This window comes from Cariama cristata, unplaced genomic scaffold, assembly GCF_000690535.1.
Source record: "Cariama cristata isolate BGI_N322 unplaced genomic scaffold, ASM69053v1 scaffold6, whole genome shotgun sequence".
Taxonomy (NCBI): Eukaryota; Metazoa; Chordata; class Aves; order Cariamiformes; family Cariamidae; genus Cariama; species Cariama cristata.
This window is the reverse complement of record NW_009620118.1, coordinates 7,105-20,488: the sequence shown is the minus strand read 5'-3', so window position 1 is coordinate 20,488 and position 13,384 is coordinate 7,105. Positions and strand designations below refer to the sequence as shown.

The window sequence follows — 13,384 nt, the reverse complement described above, 5'->3', positions numbered from 1 at the left end:
TAAGAACAGCCACATGTTGTGCCATTCCTTTGTACTGATTAATTTCACTATCAGACTTTGCTTTCATTAGGGCTGCTACGAGGGTCAATCGCTCAAGATTCTACAGCATCAACGGTTATGATAATTAATATTAATTCCATCTAATCTGTCTCCTATGTTTATAATTCACAAAGGTTTCTGTAACAGTAGACAAAAGCAGGTGCCCAGGTACTCCAGATTCCAGTAGCTCAGAATGCAGCGTTGCCTTGAAAGACCGAACAAAGAACTTTTAGTTTGTTCAAATCAGATTTCAGTTTAGGTTTAGCAGTAAGTAGGGAGCTTCACACTGGAATTGTTATTATTTAAATATTATGCCATAATATGCATATTTAATTCCCTTCAGGAAGAAAAAAAAGTTCTATGGGGTCCAATTCATTAAAGAAATTAAGTGAAATCTAGGCACTACGAAATCAATGGCATTTCTCTTATTTTGCTCTCCTAGACCTGAGGTCAGTACCACTATAGTCCCCAAGTACCTCACCATCTGTAACTATGCATTATTACAACTCCACTGTAAGATGGGTAGTGACGCTATCCTCATTTTATAGATGGAAACTACGACAAAAGTTTTGTATTAAGATGGTTATTTTAGCTGAGGCTCCAATTACCATTTGAGTACGAACTTCACAGGTCACCACATAGCCTACAGAATGCCTTGCACTATGGCTTAGAGCTCGAGTGAGCCAAATGGATCACAAGAGAAAGAAAACTCAGGGGTGAAAGAAAGGAGACTGAATTCAGAGAATTACCAGAATAAAAAGCTCCATTTAGTCTTACTTTCTTATAATCTAAAAAAATAAAGATACATATAATTCTTAAATGAAAACTTAGTTCCACAGTTACTTGCCTTCATAAGCTTCAGTTTCATGTTTTAACATGCACTTAAATAGAATGAAAAAGAACAGAACAGATCCAAGAAAAGCACCCCATGATCTGAAAAAAGTACATTATTCTAATAAAATTGAAGAAACTACAGTTCACAATTTATTTTCTGATATAAAATATTTTTTTTAAAATCAAATAAGCTAATAAAAAGTTTAGGATATAAAGGGCATAGAAATACTGCAATACGTCCCTTCACAAATGTGTGACCTGCTACACTACATGCTTATAGGAAAATGATTTATATTAAGAAAGTACTTTTATAGTAGGAACAGTAACACTGTAATGTGTTCAATGCTGAAAAGGTGGTTCATATTTCAGAGCACTGCAAAATGTAGGAGATGAAACACAATGTTTAAAGTCTGAATTATGTAGTCTAAGTAGCGGAATGAGTCAAATTAAATTAACAAGACACTGGAGACCAAAGTTGATCTCTTCAAAGATTAACACTTTTATTCATACCATTCTTCTTACTTTTTCCTTAAGATATATTTGGTTCTTTATGCCAAGATAGCAATGTGTGCCACTTTGCAAAGTAACTATGTTATTTAAATTGCATGTATAAAATGTTCTTTTCCACACTGGGCTCCTGAGTCATGTCCATAACTAAATATAAAACAACGCACAAATCTTTCTCTTCTCAGCAACAGCTTCTCAAAACAAAATACAAGAAAAAAAGGCAAAACCGAACAGTCACTTTCACCAGAAAACAAAGTCATCACTTCTTCCACACACGTATTTTTCTCCAGAAAAGGTCTTCACTGGATCTTCAATGGCCACAAAACTGTGCTGACACCATGAAGTGTTGCTAACAAAAGTTCCTTTCACCAGCAAAGTCTTTCCTGTGTCCTTGTGCAAGTACCAGTTTGGCTGGTAAACCCCTCTGTTGTTACCACCATGAAGTACTGCTGTGAACAGGCATCCCTATATTGGAAAAAGCCAATGGACACTATATTACTTCTAGTGACAAAAAGAGTTTTGCAGAAGCAATCCCATTCTGCTCCTTACGGAAACTACAAACCCCACTGCTAAGGGGTCATCGATCAAAAAGCTCTTCAGACTACCCTGTAAGTTCTAAATTGGCCACTATTCATCCCGACTCTTTACAGGTAGAAAAGTAGAACTGTACAAGGACAGACCTCCACCTAGACCTCAAACAACAACCCTTGATCTCCAAGGGCAAGGAACAATTGATGATCTTATCCTGACCATGCAGCACTATTAAAAAGAAAGGCAAATTTTCTCATAACCATATATAAGCTGCAATTAGTTCATAAGCTTCTAACGTTCCACGTTGACTTTATACATACACCTAATGAAGTTTCATGACTGTTGATACATTCCATATATGATCAATTTAAATCTGCATGAGCATAAACATTTATTGCCAATTAAGGATGGGGAAATCTTTCCAGTTTTGTTGGGACTTCGTTAACAAAGCGTTTGAATCCTAGAAGCCATCAACAGCAAGGTCAGCCAAACAAAAAGCAGAAAGAACAAAAAAGTTGTGTTCTGCTCTGCTACAGCATGTTACCGAAATAATCTCTGAGGCATCCCACAGACACAGCTTTAAAGGAATCTCTTTAATTACCACTGTCCAAAACACCGGGTTTTTCACACCACCCATCCAGTTCACATTTCCTATTTTTCCTTTTGCTTAGGAAAATACTTCTAAAATAAAATGTACTGTAGTAATAATAAAACTTGGGGCTCACCTACTCTTTTCTAACCATGAATCACTCCAGCATTCTTTTAATTTGCAAGTGCACATTCAAATCATCCTTCACCAGCTCAAAGGGTAATTAGAAATGTTCCCATGCAGACATCAGATATATTGTATACAGCTTCACAAGTGAATGAAGAAATGGATAGATTGAGCTGTTTCAAATTGCTTGCATTTCTTTACTGGGTTTGAATCCTTTACTTCAAAAACAGACTAACAGTTTGCATTTCTGGTAATGACAGTGAATAGTGACTAATAATCAAAATAAGGAACCAGTGGATTTTCAATCACAACTTAAACAATATATAGTCAATAAAAAAGGCAATATGAGAATATGAAGTCCCATAATTTCCCAAATACTAGACTGGTAACTCGCAATGCAGTAAAAGGAAAAGGTTAAGGAGACAGCTGAATGCCTGTGCTCTGCTCACAGTATCCTTTGCTGCTATAACCACTTGCAGTGAGAATGTAAGTCAGTACCAGAAACAGATAAATGTGAATAGCTTTTCACTGACATTGCAATGTCACTGTCTCTCTCCCAGCAAAAATTAAGTAATAAAAGATACCTAGTGTAGACAGGGCATTAGGTATCTCTACTGCCAATGAGGGACATGGCAACCAAGATGGGAGAGTCACTCTGGGTTTGATAAACTACCAAAATAGAGCAAACACTGGCTCGGAGAGTGAATCCTTTGGAAGCTTCCAAGTTCATGCATTCTGGCACCCAGGAGCCCACGGGATCCTGCAATTCCCTATTTTGATCTGTTTCCACTCCTTCCAGACACAGACAGAATCTCCTTACAGAAGGAGAATCTCTCAAACTCAACTACCTTATTACCAATCCTTTTCCAACAAGTTTCACACGGTGATGGACTTCTCTCTTGAAACGTAGTTTGGCAGAGGAACACTGAAGTTTGACACCAGAAATGTCCTATACCTTGCTGGAACCTCAGAGCACACAAAGTGCTTCCTTCCCTGCCTTCTGTGACACAAGAGATTGCTCCAGTTGAGCACAAAATCTTCAAAATTATTCATACCCTCCTAGTTTAATAGCTTAATTCATTTTCATAAAGTCTCCAATCAAAAAAACTCCTATTAATTTTGACTGATGTTACAGTGTGGCTTGGAATCCAGTAATGGCCTTATTGTGACCACAGAGAGCAAGAGGTGCTCAAGAAAAATCAAACTGAAACAAAACGGAAAGTCCAAACCAAATGACAACCATAACAAAGGTTCAATCACTGATGAATGCAGACAAATTTAATAAAATTCACCCTTTCATATGTCACAGGCATCCTAGGTATAGGCAATATATTGTAATCTCTATGTCTTTTTAAAATGCTAATATATTAACAAATCTTCCAGTCTACAGGAATGCAGTATGATGTACACTGTAATCCATTCTTGAGGGTTAGCAACACGACAGCATTCTCAAATCACAGCTAAACACACAAACTTGGCTTTCAGATACGTAACAAAACTGGTATATATCCGATAAGCCATAATACCACGGCTTGCTTTTGGTGTCATGCACAGAGTCTGTTGAAATTATGACATAATTTATCTTGAACTTCTTTTACTACAGCTGAAAAAACCCTCATTACTTCTCATTTGTAACAGCTAAGAGCATGCCCATGAAGAATTACTGATGTTGATGCCGTCGTGTCGTAATAACTTGGCCCCACAGCTAGTTTTTCTAGTGAAAATCTAATGCTTGACAGAGGAAGCAGTTAAAATCCTGGTAAAAGAAAAGAGGAGTAGCAGCTCAAGTCTCGTAACACAATACCATCAGCACCTCCTGACAGATATTCTTACCTACAAGTTTTCAGGTGCTTTCACAGTCTTCGGCTCTTCTGATGACGAGGTCAACTCCAGGTGTAACTGATGTTATTTTTCTAGAGGCTGTTGGTGTGTAGTCTGTGGGAACCCAGCACACCACCAAACCCAACCCTCAAAGGCTGGAAACCATTCAGCTACCTGTATAAGGTTTGCCAGGGCTGGATTTGAACTGCAAACATGTATTGCTCGCCACTTCACAAACTGCTCTGTTGTTTCTTCTTTTTTTTATAATACTCCGTATAACTAAGCAAATACCAATTATAAACTGATTTTCTAAACTGTCTTTACAGAAAAGAGGTCTGGATAAGAATCAGGTTTCAGAATGAGGGTTAAAGTACACACGTGACAAGCATTCCATTAACAAACTGGTTTGGTCATAAGGGTGACTGGATCCTGATCTAGTTTCTTCCACAGCAAATTTTGCTGATAAAACTCACCCTAAAAATGCTTAATGGAAAATCATTTAATATTCAACTGACATTAAATGAAAGCCTTAATACTAAAGCATTGATGTATGACTTGATGCTTGGAAAAAAAAAAAAACATTAAAGAGAAATAGGAATTAAGCAAGTTGATATTAGGTGAGCTTAATGGGGTTTGCTGCTCACATCTTTTTCTGTTCAGTAACAGCAATAGATTTTTACTCTTGATAAAGGACATAACAACCTACATGTAAGACCACACAGCCTAATGATAAAATTATTTGCAGATAGGTATAAAGGCTGTGCCCGAAGGCCAGCTTTTTTGCAGGAACAAAACTGATCACAATAAGCAATGATTATCAAGGAAATCAAACAAACAGAACTAATTTGGAAAGTATCCACAGGCAAAAAGCTTGGATTTGTAAACTGGCCAAGTTGAAGTAGTAGCCCAAGACTACCATGGTAAAATCTTAAAGAGCTATAGGCAATTATGTCCTGGGTTTAAACATAAGTGCAGCCATTCTGCTACATGAAGCACAGAGGGATAAAAGAAGGGAAAGAAAAAAAAAAAAAAAAAGACAAAACCCAAATAAACCAAACAGCAACTACCTCCATTGTTTAAAAAAAAAAACTTATTTCCTTCTTGATAACTGACAGTGTACTTGACAGGAGATTTTTCTAACCACTTCTGCATTCTACCTATAGTATATTCATCATGACCATATTTCACAAGTCCATTTACCTGAATATTAAATGAAACAGGACCAAAAATTCACTAAAATATATTGTGACAGTTATTTACCTAATTTCTTTCAGTTTGATTATTTATTGACTCAAAGTTAAACTCAGACTCTATAACTCATCAACAGCTTTCCCTCGCTGCTGAGTATCACTATTCACTGGCAAATAAGAAAGCAACGGATTTCTTCCACTTTATATATAAAAAGAGCACATGATGTTAGAATTGATTCGATAGAGACCAAAATTTTCTGAATTGACTTGCAGCTAGAAGGGTTTCACCTGGAAACACGTTTAAAAGACTCAAATTTCAGAGACATCGACACACTCAAAATAATGCGCCTTAGCCTGGCACAAAAACCCGAGACAGTCAGTAAGTAGTTTTTTCCTTGGTTCTTCATAATTCAAATCACACCCCCCACAAATTCACTAGGTGGCACTGCCCATCAAGCTGCAACAATTTCTGCATGCCCAGAAATTCTATAATAGCTTAACGAAATACGCCCTGAAGCACGGAGTATGTGCACATATTTGTGGCCTCACATAATTATTTCTTACAATAAAGCTATTGGAAACTTCTGTCTGAAGCAAGGATGATCTGTTTGTCAACACAATTTGCAGTTCAGGAGCTAAGTAACACAAGACCTAGTAAAAGCTACTTTAAGCGTGTGCCTACAAAATTCGAAGTCATACGTCTTTACGTAGGAATCACACTGTAATCATGGGGTGAATTACTCACACAAATAAGGACTATAAACAAGAAGCATCTGAAGAATCAGATAATATAATAATACATTAGAAACTCTGTAGTTGTTTTAAGTATTTTAGCAATATTGCCTTGTAAAAACATCATCTTATGGGCTTAAATCTGTGCCCAGCTAGCACGGTACTCAGGCAATTGATTTACACACAGACACCATCTAATACGAGGATTTCAGTAAATCCTTTAAGTCATATTTGAAGATGATATTCAATTAAGGTCATAACATGAAAATTATGAACTAGATATTCATCCCCATAAGGAATAAAACAGAAAACTGAAATAAAGTGAAATCCTTTGCGGGAGAGTTGTGAGCACTGCTGTTTGATTTGGAAGTTGTTTCCAGTCTCCAATATATAGTATTTGCAAAATGGTTGTTATATACCTTAAGAATAATTTTATTTGCATAATTGCAGTAACCCATGGACAGAGATAATTTCTTAGATATGAAGAAAGTTCAAGAACCAGAAGCAGAATGGGCACAGGTCCGTTCAGGTCACTAGACCCCGACGAGGAAGCGATATTGTTTCTAGTACCCGAGTATTTTGCAATGCATTCTACCATAGGCATAGCATATGCAAAACCAGACTCTGATACACAGGGCAACTTTACGGGGAAGGCAGGCACTGGGCATGCGAGTGGTACTTACCTGCTGGGGGGGCGATCATCTGAAAAGCTGAATCATACTATCACAACAGCCTTAGCAAGGAGCGTGAGGAGTGCTAGTGCTCCCAAGTAACTGGAACAACCAGAAGGTTCCTAAAGTGACTGAACTGGCCACGCTCATTCTGGCCCCAATTCTGAGTAATACCTGCCTAAAGAAACGCACTGTAACCTGTAACTGGTGCGGTATCTTCCATTTCAAGCAAATTCACTCAAGTAAAAATCCCAAAGGCATACGACCTGACCTGGCACCCAGAAACTACCTTGTCCTTATGCTGTTATCCAACTCTAATAGAAGTCAAGATACGAGAGAGAAAGAAAATAAGGCCATAAAGAAACTTTATATATGGACAGGTATTTTAACAAACTCACATTTGTGTTGTTAAACTCCAAAGGAAGTTTTTCCTAAAACAAGGTCCTCCTTTAAAGGCCAGTGTATCATCTATGTTTTGCAAAAAGAAAAGGACCAGCTAATTTAGCGCTTTTCTTTACATGAAACAAATTTTCTTTCAGTTCCAACACAATTTTCATGTAAGGGAAGTGCTATCCATGTTAAAAATTGCCCCAAAGAAAGATTGACAATTAATTCTTAGTAGCCCATGGAAAGAAAAAAAGAAAAAGTAATGATATGGCAATTCTCTCAATATTAAGAAATAAGAGCACACAGTATGCAGTAATCAGTTGCTGGTTTTCATTTTGTAAATATCTAGAGTTTCTATAAAAGTAAGTTATCTTCTATCCTAATTAGAAACTCAGTATTTAATCTAGGCTAAAAGTAGCTATGGAAATCTCATATTGCTAAAACATTCCTTAGCTGAGACTAACAAGTGTCGAGATTCTCAAATTTGGATTTCTTTAAACAGGTATACCTATACATACTTACATCAGGAACTGAAATGAAGTAGAGTTAATGCTTTTGCTTCAGTTTTGATCCTAAGTTCCCTCACAGAATATAGTCAGACCTACACATCACCAAATTTTACAAAACTGTTTGGGAGAAAGCAGGTATCTACTTATTGACAGGATTCCTCCATCCTTACACAATCCCCTCCCAGTACCTAATTCTCAAAAAGACACATACACAAACTCCAGAAAAGCTGTATTCAGGCACAAATTATTTCTTTGAAAGCATGGTGGAAATAACTGTTACATCAGGTCTAGTTCTGAAACACGAGGCTGCTAACTGGATAAATACAAGGAGATTTACGTATCTTTCTCCAGCTAACAAACAAAAAGCCAAATGCTAAAATTGAAAAAAAAAAAAATTTTGCTGAATTTGCAAAACTTGAATCACAAACGAAGCATCAAAAAGTTAAGCCACCAAAACCACAGCCTTTCTTCAACATGAGGCCATAGTGTTCAGGAAGTACTTTGTCCAGGTTAACGATAGGGATTTTTATCATTTTTGAAACCAGCTTAAAGAATTAGCTCCTTTCTGCCATTTATGCAGAATATTTTTGTTCCCATTTTAGAAAGATTTTTAATAAAAATAAATAAAAATACATTGCCAGTATTTGCTGGACAATGGTTAACCTCAAGTGGACACATGCTTTAAATTAAATATTTAAAGAGACAAAGCTATCCAAAGTAATTTTCAATGACAATTTCTTACAAAAAGTAGGCTAACGCATTACCATTTAGTTACAAGACTACAAACATGAGTCTGGCCCAAAGCCCACTGATGTGAATGGAAAATCTCACACTAACTTCAAAGGACTTGGGATCAGTCCCTATAATAACTACATAAAGAACATTCCATTTTGGGGGATGCAGCTACATAGCAGTGGTTAATAAAGTCAATGTGTGTTTTAGTGGCTGGAACTTTTTTCAGGAAAGAGTTATACTGGGAAGCAAATAGATTCAACTGCCTAATAGGATATTAAAAAAAAAAAAAAGAAGAAGAAAAAAGAAAAAAAGCAGAAGGTCATAAAGTGCCCAGGCCCTCAAGGTATCAGAAGACTGGGAGGAACCTCATATTATGCCACACTAATCTAATAGGAAAAATCTCACCATAGTAAGAATTCCCTAAGTCTCAAGCCATAAAGTTCATTTTACTGTAACCTTCCGCAAAGCATTTAGAGACGAACACGCTCAGCTGGCCGGCGGTTACCGCCACTGAAGGTGGCCCGCGCTGTGCAGTGAGCACGGACGGCTGTGCCTCCGGCAAGCTCCGGCCTTTGGCAGCACGAGAAAGCTCTTCAGTGACCATTTGCATCACTCCCCACTCATGACAGTGGATGCTGTCACCTACTAATGAGAACCAAAGATTGCATTCACAAAGGATGAGCAATGCGTTACTTAAATGGAATCCCTCAGTGAAAGGGTTATTTAAGAACATACGCTCTTTACACACTTACGTACATACTTCCTCATTCAGAGCAGACCCAATTTTTGAATAATAAAATGGGTTATTCTTATTATATGAAATAATCATGAAATTAAAAAAAAAAATGCAAAACCCATTTCCATTTCTTTTATGAAATTTCTGTATGGGCCTTCTTCCACATCTTTCAAATTAGACACTATCTTTCTGAATAAGTAAAATATATTCTCAGGTAAGGCTCAAGTCACCTGCGAGTCTGTACATTTTCAATCTTATTTCCATTACTTCAGAAATGTCATTCTCTCCCTTTTCTGAATTCTATTATTTCACAAAGAGCAAAGGAAATTGGCTAACAGACTATACAAAAAGAAACTATTAAAACTGGCTGTGCAAAGTAAGGAAACAAAAACAATGAGAAGAATATTTTCCTATCTAGTCATTTTTCAGTAAGAAGAGTTTAATTTGTTTCTTGAACCAACAAAAGACAAAATTTGTGACAAATTGTGATTTTTAAGTTGATGAAACTGACTGAAGTATAAACTGCATTTCCTTCTTGGTAGCCATTCGGAGTAACTACAAAATCTCATAAAATGGCAACTGTACAAATAAATCTGTATAGAAAAAAATGTAACACTTTCTAAATGCCAAGCAACCAAACAGCAAATATTGGACTCACTGTTATTCAAATTATTACATAGAAACTAGTTTCCTTCATAAATTTCAAATGTACATTTTATTTTATGCTAACCAAAATCTAGATCTGATATTTACATTATCTCCCTATCATGTTGCAGTTGGCAGTTAATAGGAGACCTGATAACATTTTAAAAAAAAATCAGAGAGGTAACTAGATTAAAAGAACAGGCCACGCAGAGAGTAGAGCCAAGTTAAGTTTTCTGTTTATTAAAAAAAATTAATAATGGGGCTAAATTGCAAGTTAAGTTGCTACAGTCAGAGAAACAACAGCACTACTGCCAAATCTTAAAAAAAAAATAAATTAAAAGACCAATGATCTAAATGCAGGAAACATTTTTTTTCATTGCCACTATGTTCATAAGCGTCTGTTTTACAGAAATAAAGGTAACATAAAGCTAACATTCAGCACTGAAGTAATAATATTTCCTGCTAAACCACGTGCAAAATAAAATCAAAATATCATTGTCAAATTGGAAAATGCATTTGTAACTGTACAGAAAAGCAGCATCTTAATCCAGTATACTTACATTATTGCATTCTCCCAGGAAATATAGTGCAAATCCATCAGCTTTTGTAGCTGCCAAAGCAATAATAAAAGAAATAATTGTACTCACAAGGGGAAATCGAACTTACACAAGATCTCTGAGGTGAAACCACAGATTCAATTCCACTTAGGACAAACTTCTAAAATTCTAAAGGTGAAGGTCTATTGCTATGGCCCTTGAAACTTCCCAGACTCTACAAAGTCAGAGGTACGAGATAATTCTTCTTTTCCCCATTGTCTTTTACTACATCCTAAAAGAGAGCTAGAAACAACCTCTTGATATAGCTTATCCTTATTCCAAGGCCTAATGTCTGTAAATTCAAATTAATTCATAAGATAGTGTAGAAGTAACATAAGAACATGTATTTACAATATAATCAGCCAGACAACACTGTAATTTCCATAAGTAAAACAAATACCATTCACAGACGGTAAGTTATATTTGTCCTTGCCTTAAGATAGAAAATTATGGGAAAATAAAATGTTGCAAATATTGCCATAAAAAAGTGTTACAAAACAAATTGTTTATATTTTATGCACCTGCCTCTTAATAAAAACTCTGACACACACCAGGAAGTTTATACGTGTCAGATTTTGCCAGATTCAGATTGTGGTATGAAACAGGGTAAAGTCAAGTTCCTTAAACTGTCAAAAGTTTAAAGTCAACTGACCATCAGAACTTATTGCTAAAATGAAAACTCTCAAAAGCAGAGGAGGAAAAAGCAGTCAATGTTTTTCACCCTGCTTTACACAACAGACTTTGATACTTTGAGTGTAAGTCAGTCTGTCTTTCCAACAGCTAATAAACATTCTAACCAGTAAATGTACACATCTGACACCCAGGTTTTATGAATGAACACAAGAATCCATTTAGTACATTTTAGGGGAGGGATTATACTTGTGTGTGATCAAATCAATTGGTTTTCTGCATTTCTTTGACAAAAGGAAAAAAGCCCACTCTGCAGTTACTTGCTTATTGTCAACTGTGTAACACCAGTGAGAGTTCAGGGCATGGTAATTTGCATTCAGACTTTAAATCCTTTAGCTGTAGTACACAAGCATATTGAGTTATGAGGCAAATGAGCACTGTAAAAGAAATATAAAAAAAAAAACCAACCCACAACTCATCTGCCTCACAAAAGAAAAAAAAATTGTAAAAGATAAGCAGACTCTGTCTCCTATAGCTTCTCTCTTGCCGTGCACTAACAAAATCCAGTCTGATTTGCTGCGAGCTGGACATCAATATCCAAATAACCACTTAAGCAAAATCAGTAAACAGAAGTGGTCCTTTTAAATCATCATGTATACAAACCAGAACTATTACTCATGATTACAAAATGATGAGGTAGCACGGATGGTAAAACCTTTCTAAAGAGTTGACTGAAAGCTATAATGAACAAAGCTACTGACACGTCCTATTGACATCTGAGTACATCCACTCTGGCTAAAAAGAAGCTGAATTATACTTACATTGTTATTGGGAATTTTTTTGTTTTATTTTTTAACTTTTGATCATGTATAGTACTTTATTACCACAAAAGATATTTACATCAGATGGAAAAAAAAAAAATGGTTAAACAACTGAATGTAATTTGAGAGCATGCGAAACAGATGCTCTTTCAGTAACATCTCAGTTTTGTTTCAAAAGGCGTTCGAGTATGCAGTGATATTACGGATAGATTTTTTTTTTCTAACTTCCATTATTGACATTGCAATACCATCATAACCAGAATAGTCTGTTCTTTGGGTAATTTAACAGGGGACTCTAATTTTGCAACTGGATACACAACTCTCCAAAGATGAAATTCATTTAAGTGCAGTCAGGGATCCACTGAGGTATAGAAGGCGAAGTAAGTTCATACTGAGACAACATCCAAAGAAAACACTGTTATCCCTCAATACTTGTCATTATTAATTAAACCGCGTAAGAAACATGCTTTAGCACTGATGCTAAGTGACGGCTCAGAGACATCTGATTCTTTCTTACCTATTTTAATGATGCTGCTCAGTTCATACAGAAGTAGTTGGTTATCTCCTCCTGTATCCAGGCGCTGTTCTATGTAGCTGTTCAATTCGTATACTACACCTTGCATATTCGTATCCTGGTACTATGGAAGTAAAAATGAGAACATTTTAGAATAACTCTGCTGCATTTTGCAGGTTTTAAATGTATTAATTAATTAAAAATAATATGTTGAGATTTCAACACTGAGTCAATCATGACTGTCCTAATCCAGCTGCCTGAAGAACTGTGTCACTGCCAAGCAAGAGGCGCAGCACCCCACTCTGTGCTCCATTAGACACTTGTTCAAAGCATACCGAGTACTACCACTGAGCAATTAGTAATGGCCTAAACTTGGCCAAGGTCACATGACAACATCTCAAGAAGAAACCAAGATAGGCGACAATTATAAGGTAAGTAACCTTCAACTCATTCCTTCCAAGCTCCTACTCCACCACAAAAGGAGGCAACTGGCCGCCTTTGCCAGCATCTTCCACCTCAAATTCATGAACCAAATGACAGCACTGTGCCAAGCACCAGAGCTTTGAGGTGGCACCTCGAGCAGCTCAGCCTTTCAAATACAGCAGCAATTAACACCAACAGACTGACGGACAGCAATCACACGAGTTAAAATCATGCTAGCCACTGTGGCCTAACAGACATTTGTTTCAACTGAAGATGGCAGGCAAAGCCAGAAAGAGATTACAAATTAGTTAGGATATTTAGATGGGAGCAATGGGGTGCTGGTACAAT

At 36.5% G+C, this 13,384-nt stretch overlaps 1 protein-coding gene across 1 annotated transcript in view; it reads right to left on the bottom strand.

Annotated features, from left to right (window-relative positions):
• PDE10A (phosphodiesterase 10A) overlaps window positions 1-12,737 on the bottom strand; it is a gene marked incomplete at its 5' end in the record, with an annotated part of 60,353 nt that extends 47,616 nt beyond the window's left edge. Inside the window, 2 exons of the mRNA XM_009701480.1 lie at window positions 10,613-10,662; window positions 12,617-12,737. Of these exons, the coding sequence (XP_009699782.1) occupies window positions 10,613-10,662; window positions 12,617-12,737 (171 nt within the window). The remainder of the gene's footprint in view (window positions 1-10,612; window positions 10,663-12,616) is intronic.
• Between the last annotated feature and the right edge of the window lie 647 nt (window positions 12,738-13,384).